This window comes from Artemia franciscana, chromosome 1 (assembly GCF_032884065.1).
Source record: "Artemia franciscana chromosome 1, ASM3288406v1, whole genome shotgun sequence".
NCBI lineage: Eukaryota > Metazoa > Arthropoda > Branchiopoda > Anostraca > Artemiidae > Artemia > Artemia franciscana.
Window position 1 is genome coordinate 40,921,318 of NC_088863.1, and position 19,843 is coordinate 40,941,160.

Sequence of the window (19,843 nt, forward strand, 5' to 3'; positions counted from 1 at the left end):
TTTGCTGCCCATTCTAACCGTGTGTCCTAATATCGCCACCGACTGCTTATGGCTTTATAGATAACGAGTGGCTGTTTAGTCTTCCATCGAATGAATGAGTTGGTAATTGTGTCCGTCCAGTTGATTCCGAGGATCCGTTGATTTCTTTTGGCAAAACAAAAATTAATTTCCTAGTTCTGCCTTTTGAATTGGGGTCCCTGAGGGGACGTAGGGTCACCAGGTCCCCTCCAACCTTTTTAGTCACTAAAAAATGTACTCAATTTCAGAATTTGCAATCAATCAAGTTTTTCCATACATTTCTGTGACCGTCCTATGATTAGCACGGTTAAAACATAATAAGATATAGCACGACACCATATCGCTCTTTACTAAGCCAACAATATTAAATTTAGAATGATGAGAATGCTAACTATTAGAAATATAATATCTTTTTAAAGGCTGATAGATGGATAGCAAACAAAGAAGTTGAGCCAAAATTAAACAATGTATTAAACAATTAAAATTAAACAATGTTTTAAACAATTAGGCACAAAGAACAAATGTTTAATAGTGGAACACTTTACTTTTTTTTTAAACAAGAGTTAAAAGACAAACCTTAATAGCTTTGGTAGAGTAGGCAATATTTTCAATTGTTTTTAAACGAAGTAAATAATCCACTTCCCAATCAGCTATGGCCTTCTCATTCAAGGAAATTCTAGCTACATCCTTTGGTAGCTGAAAACACATAGAACAATTATTATTAAGTTACGAAGAACACTGTACATGAAGGAACACACATCACAAGAAATGGCTACGAAAACAGCATAAGGGACTGGTAATGAAATTTCAATCATCTCTAGCCTATGAGCTCTGACAACTTCTTTTCCCAGAGTTTTTCGACAGAAGACAGGTGCCTCAGTTTCTTAGCAGAATTCCTACTCAAAGTTGCAAGGCACAGCTTTTTGAATACACGGCGGAGTATGAACCAAGATCTGAATGCATACAAATTTTTCTCGTACTAAGGTTTGAAATATAGGGTTGAATCCAAGCTAGGAGACAAAGCTAGCATCAGAATTTAGTTTTATACTTAAACAGAGAAAAAGAAAATGTTTACCAAACGTAAAGATTTGTAAAGCAAGCTGCTCATAAGCCATAGACAAGTTTTAGTTATGTGCTTAAGTCAGCTAATGACTATTTTAATCAATAACTGTTCTACGAAGCAACATAGTAGCCCTAATAAGCATTTTACTAATTTCCTTAGTAAAAAGAAGACAATCGAAGTATAGCTTTTTGGTTCTTCTTTGGCAGTCAAAGACTATATTATTAATACAGAAGAAGAGGCTACATTTCAAAGGCTACCATTTTCTACTCCAACACGATCAGGATTTGTGTTGTAATAGAGTACCAGCATAACGTGATGAGACCCATCTATTGGTCTTGTGTTTTTTCAGTTAGTTTGGTTATTTTTTTTTTGTATATAGAAAGTCTTTGCCAGCTCGGAAAATTTTCAATGGTTTCGTATATTTTTGTGGCTTTCCTTTGAAATTTCAAAGGAGAACAATTTCAAGCCTCACTAGATATCATTTTTGTCGCCGATACATAATATGAGAGAGGAACCTGATGAATAGCGGTGAAGTTGAAGAAATATTAAAAAGTTTGCATGAGGTACAAAGAAAACATTCTGAATACACATTCTGAAGATACGACCACCTGAAAAAAAGTGAGCAGCAAACAATTATTCTAGATAATAGACGGTATTTATTTTTTTTTTTATTGTTATCTGACCTTTTAACATTTTCTAGATGTTACCTGGCTTACTCTTAGGAAAAACCGATTGTATAGGTAATTACACCATATAATCGACAAAAATTCTCTGGAGACAAGTTTCCTTCATAAGATAAGGAACCAACCAACTATCCCAAACTTAATATGGTCTAATTGCTTCACACTCGGCAAAGGTGTAGGTAATTTTCAACAAGGGTCGGCAATCATCTTGTGACTGACTGGGACCATTCCTGATTAGTTACAGTTTTATAAAAAATAACCAACTAACTATAAAGCATTATAATCAAGTGATAAATTGAATTTTGACAGCCAAAACTAAGAAATTAGTTATAATTGGTTCACAGCTTTTGTTTGCAGTAGAGGATAGCACAATAGAACTGTTATTTTATTCTATTTCGGAAGCCATGGGTCTTTGCGGCCTGAACCTCGACTCAGTTTGGTGAGTCTACCCGTAATAGTAATGACAATGTTGGCTAAACATGATTTTCGGTGACAATAATTTATTAAGACTTTCTGACGTTCGCATTGTTCAAACTTTGAAACTTCATGCTACTCTTATTGAGTTTAGCGTTCAAGAAAACGAAGAAAACATTTTACGCACAATAATTAGTTTTTATTCAAGCGAGATGTCGATTTCCCTACTTTCGGTAGGCTTTTATAAGATCTAATATAAAAACAACCCCCAGGGGACTTACCACTTTGTTCAATTACAATTTTTAAATTCTTAGCAACCCTACTAACTAATTAGCAACATTTCTAATATCAATTATAATTATTACCGATTACCCAACATTCTGGGCATTTTGCAATTGCTTGTTAAGGTAAGATAACATAAGTTACATCGTAATGCTATTCAGCAACTTCACAACCTTTCCAATTGCTAAAGCTGCTATTTCATAGCTCCTATCACACATTCGCATGACATTCTTACACGTGGTATTTTCATACCACTCAATAAATAACAAAGAGAAAACTAGCTTAGAAAAGTAAGTTACGATTTATTTTGCTTGTTTTGGTATAAGTAAAGGAATTACGTTTTTTATTTTCTACAACGAAAATCCCTGGAAGATACAGCAAATACAATTTCCCATATGCTTAACAATTGGTAAACTACCTTAGGTTCTTCGTTAGAATTTGTCCTTATTCTCTGTAAATCAAACAGTTCGTGGTAACGAACTGTAGTAAGGAGCGACCCGGCTCAATAGTAACCAAAACTCTAAGAAATTGATTTTTGATATCAATAGCTACATCATTAGAATCACATTTTAATGCTGATTTTAAATATATAAGTTTCATCAAGTTTAGTCTTACCCATCAAAAGTTACGAGCCTGAGAAAATTTGCCTTATTTAAGAAAATAGGGGGAAACACCCCCTAAAAGTCGTGTGATCTTAACGAAAATGACACCATCAGATTCAACGTATCAGAGAACCCTACAGTAGAAGTTTCAAGCTCCTATCTACAAAAATGTGGAATTTTGTATTATTTGCCAGAAGACAAATCACGGGTGCGTGTTTATTTTTTTTTTTCTTTTTTTCTTTTTCCCAGGGGACATCGTATCGACCAAGTGGTCCTAGAATGTCACAAGAGGCTCATTGTAACGGAAATGAAAAGTTCTAGTGCCCTTTTTAAGTGACCAAAAAAATTGGAGGGCATCTAGGCCCCCTCCCACGCTCATTTTTTCCCAAAGTCAACGTATCAAAATTTTGAGATAGCCATTTTGTTCAACATAGTCAAAAACTATAATAACTATGTCTTTGGGGATGACTTACTCTCCCACAATCCCTGGGGGAGGGGCTGCAAGTTACAAACTTTGACCAGTGTTTACATATAGTAATGGTTATTGGGAAGTGTACAGACGTTTTCAGGGGGATTTTATCTTTTTTGGGGGTGGGGATGAGGAGAGGGGGCTATGTTGGAGGATCTTTCCTTGGAGGAATCTGTCATGGGGGAAGAAAAATTCAATGAAAAGGGCGCAGGATTTTCTAGCATTACTATAAGAAAACAATGAAAAATAAACATGAAAACTTTTTTCAAATGAAAGGAAGGAGTAGCATTGAAACTTAAAACGAACAGAGATTATTACGCATATGAGGGGTTCTAATAATACTTTAGCATAAAGAGCGAGGTATTTAGGAGGAGATAAATACCTCGCTCTTTATGCTAAAGTATTTTTAGTAATTTCAACTATTTATTCTACGGCCTTTCTGATTCAGGGGTCATTCTTAAAGAATTGAGACAAAACTTACGATTTAGTGTAAAGAGCGAGGTAATAACGAGGGTACAAACCCCCTCGTATACATAATAAAAATATAAGGTTATGAAAGTTTGTTACGTAAGTTAATTCTTAAGTTACGTATATTTTTTACTAATAGAAACGTTCGTTAAAAATTAAAAGTTCTAGTTGCCTTTTTAAGTAACCGAAAAATTGGAGGGCAACTAGGCCTCCTTCTCCACCCCTTATTTCTCAAAATCGTCTGATCAAAACTAAGAGAAAGCCATTTAGCCAAAAACGAATTAATATACAAATATAATTTTAATAATTTATGTGCGGAGAGCCAAAACCAAACATGCATTAATTCAAAAACGTTCAGAAATTAAATAAAAAAAAACTAATTTTTTTAGCTGAAAGTAAGGAGCGACATTAAAACTTAAAACGAACGGAAATTACTCCGTATATGAAATGGGTTGTCCCCTCCGCAATCCCTCGCTCTTTACGCTAAAGTTTGACTCTTTGCCACAATTCTACTTTTTAAAACAATTAAAAGCTTTAGTGTAAAGAGCGAGGGATTGCGGAGGGGACAACCCATTTCATATACGGAGTAATTTCTGTTCGTTTTAAGTTTTAATGTCGCTCCTTACTTTCAGCTAAAAAAATTAGTTTTTTTTTTATTGAATTTAACAAAAGGCTAGCTATTGAAATAGATCGTTTCTCGATTCTATTCATAAATGAACCAAATCGTTTTCTTTCATGACCCAGTGAAAATTATATGAAGTTATATGAAGTGAAAAGCATCGCATCCAATTACGTGGCTCAAACTAATATATATTCTCAATTTTTCCCCTTATTTTTTATAAGTTTATGCAGAATATTCGTTTTTATTATCTCGATATGTTGATTCTCAACTTCCTACAAATATTACCGCTACTACAAAAAACTTACTACAACACCAAGTCACCTGAGACTAACACAGCTATTCACGCTCCTCCTTCATCCCAACCTATTCAAAGCCTCCCTCTTTACACCCTCTCAAGAAGTTTTTATTTCCCTTAAATCTTTCCTTGCGACATCCTCCCACCCCATTCGGGGGCGTCCTACTTTTCTTTTGGCCCTGTATGATTGCTCGATAAGGACGATTTTGGGCATCTATCATGTTTCATCAGCAGAAAGTGACCTAGCCATCTCAACCCTTCTCTCCATATAGCCCTAGAAAACGGGATTGACCCACATTTTCCATGCAGCTTACTATTTGATATACGGTCAGTCAGTCGGATACCCAAAACATTACGTACAAAATTAATCTAGAAAACATCTAGCATATCCTCTTCCGTTTATCGGAGCGCCCACGCTCCGGAAGCATACGTGATCACTTTCGTCATTGCAGCTTCCCATATTCTAATATTGGTGTGCACACTTATCTTCCCATTCTTCCAAACTTTTTTCGATTGTGAAAAAACACCCTGGGTCTTGGCTGTTCAATTTTGACATCTTCTTTGGCACCCATCGTCTTTACTAATATTACTACAGAGGTATGCGAATCTGCCCACTTGATAGATGTTCTCGTTACCCAGTATAACATCTTCACCTTCCTTTACTTCTAGTCTCAGCGACTTAGTCTTCTTGACATTAATTTTAAAAACCAATTCTTGCACACTGAACTCGCAAAGCCCCTAAAACTTGATTTATTTTGATAACATTTACATCTAGGATGCTTAAATCATCAGCACAATCTAGCTCTAGAAGAATTTTACTTCCCGCTTGATTCCATATTCTCCCATTGCCTCGGCTGTACTACTTAGGACAAAGTGCATTAAAATGATCCATATAAATGAGGATAGGACACAACCCTAATAAACTCCTGATTTAATACGAAACCAGCTACTAACCTCATTTCCTACTTAACCGTAATAATGAAGTTCTCTTACACAGCACTGATCACTTTAACTTAATTATCTGGCATACGAAACAAGGATAGCACTTTTGCTATCATCTGAATCAAACGCTGGTTCATAATTTACAAAACTGAGGACTGAAGGGGTTTGATGACTTTGGCATTCATAACCGTTATATTTAAAATAACCCATTACTGCACTATCAGCACCTAGGGCCTTATTATGTTTTAATCCTTTTAATACCGTCACTAACTGCTTTTAACAAAATAAATCTTCCAACTGCTGCAAAAAGTTTTCAACTGCTGCAAAATTGCAGCAGTCTGTAACCATTACTGTTTTCTTTTCCTACACCATATTTACATATCCTAGGATACCATCTATCCCTATTTCTACCGACCTGGGTATTAAATCTCTTAATACAAATACCATATTTTTAACCGGGACCATGTCTATTTGTCCCTGTAGCTGTAAATAAAATTCATCTGAGTCACTAGTATCTCCATTAGTCTGTTCTACAATGGCATATACTAAGACTGATACCCTGCACTTTTAGTAATAAAATGAGCCACTAGTATCCTATTATTAATACCTTTCCACCTAAACAGGGATAAGCAGCTCCGTAATTCATTATGTACCCTACTTCCTTCCTATGCAACCTTCACCAACACCTCCCTACACCTACTCACCAAATCCTTCCTGCCCGAGTAAATAAATTCTATATCACTTAATTTCAGGTTTCCTACCCCTGGGATATCAGTTTCTGAAACTCCTAATAAGTCCAGTTAGAAGCGTCTGAATTCGTCAGTCAAGATCTCGATACGTTCTTTCAAATGTTTCTTCCTTTCACTTACCTTTATGTCTAGCCCAATAAGTAGTCTTAGCTGTCCAATAAAAGTTTCCATAACAGGCTGCATATCGATCCAATGGGTACCATTACTGTCTTTTGGAGGATTATAAAACGCAATGCCTCCCCAGCGATGAACGATAAAAGAATCACTGTTTTCTCTGTTTTTCAGGTGTAAAGGGTGAAATCTAGCAGGGGGAACGAGCAGAACTAAGTTTGCTGTAGGCCCAGGCAGCACTTGCTCTCCTTAAATTAGACAACTTAATAAGTAAGCTATGACTTACCAGCAAGAGTCTATGAGACACCGGTTGGTATAAGCATAGAATTGGGGCTATTGAGAATGAAACATGTCAGAAGAAAACAATTACTTTACTTACTTCACATTTACTTACTTCATAATATGCATATAGCATATTTTGTAGTTAACATTAGCAGTTATTGTAGATTAGTAGTTGATTGTAGTTAACATATTTTGACTGCGATTACACTATACCTAATCTTGATTTAAATTGATTGATTGATTTATAATAATTTTAATAATTATTCATAAAGGTCTAAAAGCTCAGCCAAAGAATTAAATAGTAGGTACGTGCATATAGATCACTATGTCCATAAACAAAAATAAATACACAAAACGAAATTCAGCTCCTCGACAACTATTCAATAAGAAGAAAACAAGTTTTTTTTCAACTGAAAGAAAGGAGCAGCATTAAAACATAAAACAAACAGAAATTTTCCAGTTTATGAGGGGGACTACCCCCCCCCTCAATCCCTCGCTCTTTCCGCTAAAGTTTTAAGCAATTTAAAAAAGCTTTCTAATACGATTAAACGCCCATGTAATTCGGTAGCCATTCTTAAAGAACTGGGACAAAAAGTCAAATTTTAGAGTAAACAGCAGAAGGGGGAGGGGGTAGGAATGGGCAGCCCCCTTCATATAAAGAATAGCTTCTGCTCGTTTTAAATTTAGTGCCCCTCCTTACTTTCATTGGGAAAAGATTGTTTTTTTATTCACCGCTTTTCATTGCTTTAGCTCTTGCACGTTAATATTTTATTCCAAAGCATTGAAATACAGATTCTTGAGCAATTTGTTTTACGCTGTAATAGAACTACTGAACGCTTCGATCCCTTACACACAAAAGGCCACATAAGAACGGTTGTCCAATAGGTTGTACTCTAGGGCTGTTTTAGTTGTAGAAAATGTGCTGGGTCACACGTTCGGGTAACCCATCCCTTCACTGTCAATCTATATGATAAGCCCAACTTACTGTGCTGAGGAAATCATCTATATCAGAAATAGAAAACATAATTCCTTGTGGAAAAAGAAACGAGTTAAGTTACTGATAGTAACTGATGGTTCTCGAACTTTTACAATCATGATGGATCTGCAATAGAAATTTATTAAGGGAATTCTTGATGGCTTTTCCTTTTTTGGGAAGATCAAAAAAAAAGAAAAAAAAAGAAAAACCTTTTGGCAATAAGATGTAAAGTGCCAAATGTTTTCTTTTGATATTCGTGTTACCTTAAATACAATGGCTTTAATTAATACTAACATTCTTCAAAATAAACATTTTTTGGTTCTATAGTTTCACCCTTCTTTTTTTTTATCTCATATATTCAAATAAAAGAAACAAAAAACTATACATTGACACAGTTCGGAACATCAAATTTGAGGAAAAAGATATTTTTCTCTTTTAAAAGAAGCAGAAATAAAAATGCGTCTAGGCTACCATACATTTTGCCACCTAGACACATGCGAAGTAAGTCGGAGAGACTCCGCAGAAATGTCATGCCTTGTCACAGGAGAATGGAAACAGACTTTAAATCATCGATAAATATAACATTTTGAAACGACTATGACTATCAGCGTAAAATTGAAACTAATGGAAAAATGGAAAAAAACGGGCTAATTTTTCAACAAAACGATGGAAAAATAACAAAAAGACTTCTTCATGAATAATAATGAAAGTCCAACTATTTCAGCTTCACATTTGGAAACCTTAATAAAAAAAAAAGAAAAAAAAAGAAAAAAAGGAATAAATAAACTAGGTTAAACTAAAAATATATATTAAGAAAAGTGAACAAGCACAAACACGATATATACACAAAAAAACACGTCAGATTTCCTTGGTATTAGCAAGATTTTTTTTTTGCTATGTTTGCATGGTTTTATTAAGCAATTATACCCGTTTTTCTATATGTCCCTCTTGTTTTAATTGCAAATGGAAAGGCAAAGCAAAATAAAAGGTCCAAGTAGCTATTTACTATCAGTGTACCCAATTAAAAGCAAAGCAAATGAGGAACATACCAAGTTTGCTTTCTAGCGGATTTATCAAAAGCGATAAATCGGTACTAATTTCATACCCGTCGCCATGTAGAGCTTTTCGAGGAGTGACTCCAAGTGGGGCAAAATAAATATGCTGAGATGACGGTCTGATATCTACTATGTCTTTCAAATTATCAGCAAATGGCTGCAGGTATTCTGAAAACAAATAGATTACTAAAATAAATTTGAAAAAAAGAAATTAGTATCATTATATATTGCTAGTGGATAAAAAGAATGGCGAATGTCGAAATGAGCCGAATGAGAAAAGTTTTAACTAAATCGCAAAGTTATTGCGCTAGATAAATAAAAATTGCACGAATGCGCATACAGCTAAAATTAGGGTCTGGTAAGTTGTTTTCAATCCTATCTCTAAAACCTTAAAAGATTATACGAAGACGGACTAACTTTGACTTTGAATGTGTAGCTTTTAAAAATTTGGCTTACTGGACTTAAAAGAAAGCTTAAAAAAACATAAGAAAACGAGCATCTAAGACTGCCACGCAAGCACGACGATTCAACCCATTTGAACAGGTTTATTAATCAAGTCTTAATTTTTGTTTATTTTAATATTATAGCAATTTTGATAGGATGTTTAAAAAAAATACTTAACTTCAGTTTCAAGGTTTCAAATTTCTTTTTCAATCTTTCTAATCTGATTCACCTGGCAGAAAAGACTACTCAGGTTTTGGAAGAGCTAGAGGTAGAATCTTGAGAGCACCATTTCGGGCCCTAACTTGGGCTGTAGATGCTTTCTAAAAAATTTTGTTGCATAAAACTTTCAGAGTTAGAGAAAATTCGCTTTGCTCTTTTGTGTGAAAAATGAAATGAGACTAAACGTAACATGGAACACAAACATGAAGAAGTAACTAAAAGATACAAAAAATTACAATTAGGAAAGTACGGCTAAAACTGTGCACAAGCTTTTTTGCCCATTTATACTTACCGCTCGTATAACCACTTAGTAATAAAAATGTTTAGAGACGGCCATCAACAAACAATTTTATTCTGTCACAAGACGCATTCAATTCTCCTTGATTTCGCTTTACATATAGCAACTACATAGTACAACAGAGTAAAAGAAAACACTAACGCGTACTAACATTATTTCCGTCAAACATAACAACCCATCGGTTTTAACTTTGGAACGGGATACTTATTGACCATTCAGAGTATTGTGTGCAAAGATAAATAGAATTTTCTTTTCAATCAACCAATTCAATGAAACAGTTTTTCAACGGCTGAATCTACAATTCCTCTAGCTTAGATATTCTTTCTTTTCAAAGGAAATCTTTTACTGCCTTAATGACCAACATGGTTCCTAAACTAGCTGTGTAGGCAGATATTTTCACTCAAATTTGTAACTCATTGAAACAAATTACTATCAAATTACAGGCGTACAATTAAGGAGAAGGTCAAGGTTTGCAGACAAAAAGAAATAATTTCATACAGCGTTTCAATTAGGTTTTCTTCGCTCCGTCTTTGGAATTTCTGTTTTATTTTCCATTATTATGTCTAATCTGGTTGAAGAAAGGCAGAAGGAAGGCTACGTTTGAATCAAAAGCTTTTTATTCTGAAGACAAAAATTAAAAAATAAAAGCAAATGCCTCCTATTTGAGTTTGTTTTAGTTTAAATTCCAGTGCAAAAAATACCCACTTCGGAACCTGTTATTCTCTTGTCTATAAAATGGTTCATCTAAGCCATTTGGAGGTAAAAGCATCACTACGTATCGCACTTAGAGATAAACAAAGTCACATCTTGGTTACTATGGTTACTTTTTAATTCTTGGTTACTATGAGCCGTGGTTTGTTCTTGACTAGGTTGCAGCTACCGGTGCAACCATGATTGTGTCACGGTATACTGTAGCGAAAAACCTTCACATAACAAACATCCCGTGCAAACATATTCCATATATTATCTTAGTCACCCTCAATCTTCGAATCACAACTTCATGATGAAACTCTCGAGGGTACACCACCACGCCATTTGGAGGTAAAAGCATCACTACGTATCGCACTTAGAGATAAACAAAGTCACATCCAATAAGAGTAAAACATAAAACTGTTCGGAACAACTTTATTTTACAGGCCAGGATGTTTTGAATCGACATGAAGAAAGAACAGTTTTTACTTCTTTTCCGGAAAGACACTGTAAACTTTGTAATGTGATACCTAGTTAGCTTTTCTCAAAAAAGAAGGAAAGAACAATTTTGTGAAAATGAAAATTTTAAAATGTTTAAGGGCTAAAATTTTTAATCCAAGCCTTGGTTTAAAAGACCATAGGTTTTTTCAGCCCTAGGTTTCTTCGACCCTCGGGAAAAATGATTTGGGTAGTATCTGACTTTGATCCTCAGGCTCATGATTGTCAAATTATAGTCTTTCTGTGTCAGTTTTCAATTTAAGGGTTTAGTCAGAATGTAGCGCTACTCTGTAGTGGACTTTTTTTTTTTTAGTAATTTGTAGATCTTTACTGCTCAAAATACATTTAAATCCTTATATTTTCGAGACCTTTGAATTTTTGAGGTCCGTGTAAAAATCTCTAGTAAGAAAAAGTCAAATGAAGTACCAATAGAAAAACAGAAAAACTGATTGCAAAAAATCGTTTGGCTCAAAAATTTTTTGTTCTTTTTACTGGCTTTACTATTTCACACAGCAGAGCAAATCACGTATAAGTTAGCTTTTTCTACTTTTTACTGGCTGAAAATCTTGCAGAGGAGGTTTAAAAAAGTTAGGCTATTAGTGTGTTGAGAATTAAGGTAAAACCAGGTTGCCTTACGAAGTTAAGTCACAGATGTAAACCAATGAAAATATAGCATGTTTTGTGCCATTAAATTACAGGAAAGCAATCGCTCAATTTTTCCTTTTTTTTGTCTCTGACAGTCCAAAAGAGATAGAAGCAATAGGGATAGATAGGAAGACGGATAAAAGGAAGTAAAATGGCTGCTTTAGGGAAACACAGAGAAGGCTTATTTTTAGTTGGAATCTAGTAAAGAAAAAACCGAAGGAGTCAGGGAGCAGAATCACTCAAATATGACATCATGCCCCAGAAAAGTAACTTTCAAAAGATAAGTTTGTTATATCATCTCTTGACAAAAGATCCGTTTGTTACAACATCTTGTACACTAAGATGCAGTTTTTTTTTGTCAAAAATTGCATATTGTAACTATCATGTTTTGTAGCACGAAAAAGCACGTAGATATTGCACCTTCTTTTTGAATGAGTCCCTAATCAGCTCTCTATAGATTCTGGCACCCCAGTTGCAGAGTAGTAAAAAAAAGAGGACACATCAGTGTTGCCTGTGCAAAAAAAAAGTGATTTTTTGTTGTTGTTGAACCCAAAGGAATGTAAGTTTCCTGTACAAGGTTTTCGCTCATAGCAATTCCAATTTTTATTTTACGCGTTTTTTAATTCTTGGTTACTATGAGCCGTGGTTTGTTCTTGACTAGGTTGCAGCTACCGGTGCAACCATGATTGTGTCACTGTATACTGTAGCGAAAAACCTTCACATAACAAACATCCCGTGCAAACATATTCCATATATTATCTTAGTCACCCTCAATCTTCGAATCACAACTTCATGATGAAACTCTCGAGGGTACACCACCACGCCACCTGCGACTAATTTTCCATTGCAATGAGAAATAAAGCCAGTTACTCTGGATTGTTGAATCGGCAATTTTTAGTAGATATAATTGTGTTTGGATGTGTTCGCGAATTGTTTGCAACGTTGGAGCGTAGGCCAAAAGCTCAGAAGTCATTCCCCCGGTCCAGTGAAAAATGCTGAGACTGTCCCGTCCTTAGCATCCCCCCCAAGTTTTTTTCTGAAAGTAATATTGGAAGGTATATGGAGTTAATCCATACTATTGACAACGGAACGAAGCGCGAATTGTTGGGAAAACCTTGGAGACCCCGGGATGTACGCAAAAACAGGGGAAAGAAGAAAGGAACTTAAAAAGGATTTCCAAATGTAAGCTTTTCAACAGCTTTCCATCGTCAAAAATAGACTTTTTTGCACACATTGAGTTCTGTTTGCGACTGGGGTTGCCGGGAGTTCAAATAAACGAATTGTCCTTCAACGTTTGGTAAATTTTAACCAAGTCCGCAAAGTCAATGATGAAGGATGGTGGCCTTACAGTGAAAGAGGGTTCCAAATACTGTTGCGATGATTGTGAAGCTGGGAAGTCCTTAGTAAGGCCTATAACACATCCGACAATTATGTGCATAGCCAAGTTAATGAACAGCGTTAGAGTTTATTATGTTTCTCGAACGGTAGAATGTTCCAATCAGAGGTCACAGGGATGGTAACGACGTTTGCACACTCCCCTGTCCAATGAGGGAGATTTCTGAAACCTTTTGCGCTATCGTGTGAACAGCGGTGGCGATGGGTTACAGGGGCATTTAAAACAGCAGGTATGAAAGCTACATATATATAAATTGCGCTTTTGAAGCTATATATATAATATATATATATATATATATATATATATATATATATATATATATATATATATACATATATATATAAAAGTAAAAACATCTTCGAATCAATTGATTGAATGTTTCGAAAAAAAGTTTTAGTAATTTTAGAGTGAGGGAAGAAAGCAAAGCACTGTGGTGTCGTTTTTGGTGAGACAACTGATGAATCTCAAAAATCACAACTTAGCTCATCTCTTTATTATAGCTATCAGAGCCAGAAATAGAACAATTTTATCAGATTTGTAGACGTACTTGACGGTATATTCAAAAATTCTACCCCGGACCAAAAACAACCGTTAAGAGAAAAGTTATTTGTCAGTTAGTTATACACTTGTTAAAGAAACTAGGTCTGATTCTGCTCAACTGTTTAAGTATTGGAAGTGTCGTTACTGCAGTCACTACCTCGATTAACTGTGGAACAGTGCTAATGATTAAAAAAAGAAGCACGGAATGCATCGCGATGCTTCTGCTTTAATCCTGCTAAGAATTTCTCTCTTTTAAATGGCTCAACTGTTCCTAACATCAGAAACACAATAAGAATCATGAAAAATGTTTCTGCATTCTTCAGTGCATTGGCGAAAAGAAACTATATCCTATCAAAACTGATGAAAGCTCAGGTAGTGTGGATCGAGGAAGGATCGAGGAAGGATCGAGCTACCACGAGTCACAGATGTAGTTTGTGTCTGAGCTTCCTTTAAGTCATAGACACTCTCGAACTCTTCAGTGAGTGGGTTGAACCTGTTGGTACGCTAAAGATAAAGACTCTACTTACCGCAACACAAAATACAGAATTTGCGGTATCACTACAGTGTCTACTGCATATTTCAGCAACTACATTGCCTCTCAGTTCACTCTTTATAAAGAAGACTTTGGACCTTGTTATAGCAGACGCCCACGTTGCTGATCACTTTGATACTCTAGAGAAATAACATAAAAAGTGCGATGTCAAGTCTAGTGACGACTCGGAGAATCATGACAACTCAAGGCTATCAAGGAAAGTGACGGGAATGTATAGTCTTGTGCTAAAACGCGGCTTCATATTCTCATCTCACTTCCAATGAGTGTCGCGTCTGCCGAAGGGAAGTTTTTAAACCTGCGAAAATTTAAAACTTGGTTACGGAAACAAATGGTGCAAGTCAGGTTTACCGATTTAGCTCTTTTAAATGTCCATCAGGAAATTCTTGTAAACATCGGCAAAAAGTTTAAGCAGCACTTTCATGTCTTAGTAAACGTGTTTCATTGGTTTTATGGTCTAACACAACCTTTGACCCTTCTGGAGAAGGATTCACCCCTCCCTTAAGACCAAAGAGCTGTATCGACAACTCAGCAGGCCAGACTTCAATCTCCAGTGGAATACTTTCCCCGAGTCAACTAAAACACGTCACTCATTTGATACCTCAGGAGAAATAGTTGAAAAAGTTTGATTTCTGTGTAATTTCTATGATTTTTATTCTTTCATTATTCCCGCTTGTGGTGGATATCTCCACGCCCAATTAGAAATGGAAGTATATATGGTTTACTGCGCATGGCGCTATGCCCTGGCTAGGGTTTCGACAGATAGTGTAAGATGGGCGGCTGGTCGTCATGTTCTTTTTGTATGTGTCTTTTTTGTTGGTTTTCATTCTCTTTGCACCCCTTGCCAGAGAGCCTTGCGCGCTGTGTATTATGATGTATTTATTTTTGTTTTTTAAACTTATTGTTGGCACAGTCTTATAGCAAATCTATTTGTCTAACTATCTATGCAAGTATGAAACATTTTCGGATACCATGGACATTCTTTTTATCAGCCTAATTTCATGAACGAGCCTTTAGATTACAACCCAATCATAATTACAATTAAGAAAAATGACAAAAGAAAATGAGAATATACCTTCTATTGCTGCTTCAATAGGCCAATCAATATCAAAGAGTTCTGGGTCAGGATTGGAAAAAGTGAACAGAACGTTTAGAAAAGAGCTGGAGGCAAACCGACGAAGCTTGCTTAACTGATTCCACAGGTCACTTGTACCATCAAAGTCCTGATTAACAACACTCGTCGGGCCTTCCTCAGCTAATATACTTCTTATCACAGCAGCCAAAAGATTCAGAGCTGAAATACAACAAAGCGTCACAACTGGGATATTTGCCCCCTTGTTGAATGTCTTGAAATTTTTATTGGGTTATTTCTGAAAAAATTAAGACAAACGGGTTAACTAACCAGTTATATTGTCAGTTTTAGGCGCTTTATGGTAATGATCTTGAGGGAAAAACTTGCGGAAAAAAAAGTGACCTTAGTGATTTTCAGATACAGAAAAAGTGACAAAAAAGCATCCAACTCTGGAAGTCTCGAGGGTCAGAAAGTACTAGTGAAAACGATATGTATTGATTTCCTACTATTGCGACATATTCCTACTGACTTTTCATGGCCTATTCTTGACTGTTATTTTCTTTCCTTTCTGGGCTAATATGCTTTGGTGATTGGTATACAAAATAAACACAACTTGACTACAGCATGTAGAAAAGAAACGGAGCTATAGTTTTTCCTTCTTGATTGAACATTCAATCAGATTCTTTTTTTTTTGATTTTTCAACCAGAATCTTGACACTGTTTTGATCTTTTATCGTCGTTCCACAGGGCTTTAACGTTGTTTTAGTCAATTCTAAGTCGGAGGAGTCCACGATATCAAGGTCCTGTTTAACATTCTCAAATTCAGATTCAAAAAGCTTATCTGAAAGTTCCTGTTTTTTGAGCTCTTTCAAAAGTTTTCGATCTCTTCAATTTCTCTGTATCTGAAAATAGCTTTGTCTTCCGTCTACATTGCTTGTTAGTGTCATTTTTAAGTAAAGTTCTAAAACATTTTCTGGGCCTCCCAAGATTTTTACATCAATAAACAACAACATGCCAAGCCTTACTGACTTCTAGGCCGTTCTATTTCTTTCATTAGTAAGAATCTGAAGTGACTTCGAAAAACCACGCTCAACGACTGAGCTCCTGCGGGGAAAGAAAACTCAAGCTTCAAACAATTTGGCAATTGCCATAAATTTGAATTGACTATAGGATTTGTAATGCTGATCACAATTATCTAGCACTCATCAATTCATGATGATGAATAAGGCTGAAACAACTATATAGCTTTCAGAAATGGAAAAATTGGACCCTGCCTCTGTAAAAGGTACATTTTTTCATAGCTCTTTTACTGAATTAAATTTAAAAAAAGTTTTTTCAACTGAAAGTAAGGAGCAAAATTAAAATTTAAAACGAACAGAAATTATTACATATATGAGGGGATCGCCCCCTCCTTAATATCTCGCTCTTCACGCTGAAAGTTTTTAGTACTTTTAAAAGCTTATTGTTCTAGTTAACCAGCCCTTGTTTTTCTGGAGTCGTTCTTGAAGGACTGGGACAAAAGGTTTTTAGCGTTAGGAGCGAGGTATCAAGGAGGGAGAAAACCCCCTTATATACGTAATAATTTCTGTTCGTTTAAGTTTTAATATGGCTCCTCACCTTCAGTTGAAAAAAATTTAATTTGATTTCCGATCGTTTTTTAAATAATGCGGGGAAAATTTACCCAGGAAAATTACTATTAACATCTTTACAGGTTAAATTGAGTCGGCAAAGAGAAAATATGACAGATAAAAAAAAAAATTCCGTATAGGAATTCTGGCAAATTCCCCTAGTGCAACATTTCCCCTGAAAAGTTCAGCCCCCCCCCCCCTGAAACTTCCCTCCCAAAAAAATTCTCGAGCAAAAAATTCACTATACCTACCCCCCCCCCCCAACCAAAACATTTATGCATTTTTTCCAATAATAAATACTATACGTAAACAATAGACAAAATTCATTACCTAGACCTTTTCTCATGGGCTTTGGGGGCCATTTTATCTCCAAAGCATAGTTGTCGGATCTTTCAACTATGCTGAACAAATGGTTATCTAGAACGATGAAGGGGGTTAAGTAATCCCCAAAGAAATTGATCCTACCTAAGCCTTTCCCCAACCAAAAGATATATGCTTTTTTCTAATAAAAATACTATAGGTAAACAATGGACAAATTTCATTACTTAAAGACCTTTTCCTATAGGCTTTGGGGGGGGGGGTCATGTTATCCCCAAAGGCATAGTTATTAAACCTTTCAACTATGCTGAAAAAATGGTTATCTCAAAATTTCGAACTAATTTTGCCAAAAATGGGGCATATCTTTTTGGTCACTTAAAAAGGGAACTAGAACTTTTAATTTTCATTCAAATGAGCGCTCTTTCGATATTCCGGAACCATTCGTTCGATACGATCACCCCTGTAAAAGAACGAAACAAAAATAAACACGCATCGGTGATCTTTATTTCGGCAAAAAATGCGAAATTACACATTTTTGAAGATGGGAGCTTGACTCATCTACAGTAGGATTCTCTGATACGCTGAATCTAATGGTGTGGATTTCATTAAGATTTATTGACTTTTAGGGGTGTTTTCACTTTTTAGAAAATCAGACAAATTTTGTCAGGCTCGTAGCCTTCGACGAGTAAAGCTAAACTTAAAGAATCTTATATATTTAGAATCTGCGTAATAAGCAGATTCTCTTGATATATCTATTCATATCAAAATTCTGTCTTTTAAAGTTTCGGTTACTATTGAGCCAAGCCGCTCCTTACTTAAAGTTCGTTACCACGAACTGTTTGAAAAGAGAAAGTGAAACGGCTTAAAACGGTCGTTCTTGACACACTAGAAGCTGGAATAACAAAAATGTATTTTAATTGTGTTGGATCTAAAATAGGCAAGAATAAAAACAATATTATTATAATCTTAGTTCTACGAGTATATGCTATTATTACTTCTATTCTAGTATTGCAAAGTTTAAAGCGACATATCGCGAGAAAACCGTTATTTAAGCTGGGATTGAATATTACTTGGAACTTTAATTTCTTGAAGAAACGTAGATCTACAAACAATCTGTTGATGATATGAAGTCTTAATTGTAGTGCGCTATACAAATCTAAAAAATGTAAATATTGAAAAACAGATTTAATACTTTAAACAAAGACAGTGAACAAAACTAAAAAAAAAATACTAATAAAAATACTTCGGCTTCCCATCCGGAAGTCTTTATCAACGGGAAAGAAAATAAAAAAAAAAGGAACAAATAAGCAAAAGAAGTGAAGATAACCAGGCAAACAGGATACAAAAGAGAAAAACAAAAAGAAAACTCACGGACTAAAAGAACTCAAACCAAAATTTCCGTTTTTTTCCAAAGTTTTATTTTTTACTATTTTGTCCACAGTATTTGCTTAAAATATTAAACCCGTCTTTTTTTTATATTAAATAAAAAAAACAAGTTTTTTTAACTGAAAGTAAGGAGCGACATTAAAACTTAAAACGCACAGAAATTACTTCGTATATGAAAGAGCCTGCTTCCTCATCAGCGCCCCGTCCTTTAAGCTAAAGTTTGACTCTTTCTCTCAATTCTTCTTTTTAAAACAGTAAAAGCTTTAGCGTAAAGAGCGGGGCGTTGATGAGGAAGCAGCCTCTTTCATATACGAAGTAATTTCTGTGCGTTTTAAGTTTTAATGTCGCTCCTTACTTTCAGTTAAAAAAACTTGTTTTTTTTATTTAATTTCTGAACGTTTTTGAATCAAATGCATGTTTTGATTTTGGCTCTCCACAGAGGAATAATCAAAACGAAATTTGCATATTTTTTTTTTTTTTGGCTCAATGGCTTTCTCATAATTTTGATCGAATGATTTTGAGAAAAAAAGAGCGGGGGACGAAGCCTAGTTGCCCCCCGATTTTTTGGTTAATTTAAAAGGCAACTAAAACTTTTAATTTTTTACGAATCTTTTTATTGGTAAAAGATTTACGTAACTTATAAATTAGCTTACGTAAAAAACTTTTGTATTCTCATGTTTTTATTACATATATGAGGGGATTCGCCCCATCGTCAGTACCTCGCTCTTTACACTAAAGCTTAAATTTTATCCCAATTCATTAAGAATGACCTCCTGAATCACAAAAGCCGTAGAATAAGTAGTTGAAATTACTGAAAATACTTTAGCGTAAAGAGCGAGGTATTAGAAGGAGGTGAGCCCCTCATATGGGTAATAATTTCTGTTTGTTTTAAGTTTTATTGCTGTTCCTTACTTCCAGCTGAAAAAGCTTTTTCACTTTTATTTTTTAATTGTTTTTTTTTTTAAATAATGCTAGTAAATCCTGCTCTCCCTTCATGGAAATTTTCTTCTCCCATTACAAATTCTCGAAGGAAAGTTCCCCCAGCATATCCCCCTCTTCTCAACCCCTCCCCCAACCAAAAATACACTCCTGAAAACGCCTGTATACTTCCCAATAACCATTACTATA

At 35.2% G+C, this 19,843-nt stretch overlaps 1 protein-coding gene across 3 annotated transcripts in view; it reads right to left on the bottom strand.

The window, feature by feature from the left end:
* Positions 1-19,843, bottom strand: part of LOC136029680 (GPI transamidase component PIG-S-like) — a 76,427-nt gene that overhangs the window by 15,889 nt on the left and 40,695 nt on the right. For all 3 annotated transcript variants that reach the window (XM_065708197.1, XM_065708184.1, XM_065708191.1), the window contains exons 4-7: positions 15,387-15,605; positions 9,026-9,199; positions 6,728-6,966; positions 595-714 (exon numbers count right to left, since the gene is read on the bottom strand). In XM_065708197.1, the coding sequence (XP_065564269.1) occupies positions 595-714; positions 6,728-6,966; positions 9,026-9,199; positions 15,387-15,605 (752 nt within the window). The remainder of the gene's footprint in view (positions 1-594; positions 715-6,727; positions 6,967-9,025; positions 9,200-15,386; positions 15,606-19,843) is intronic.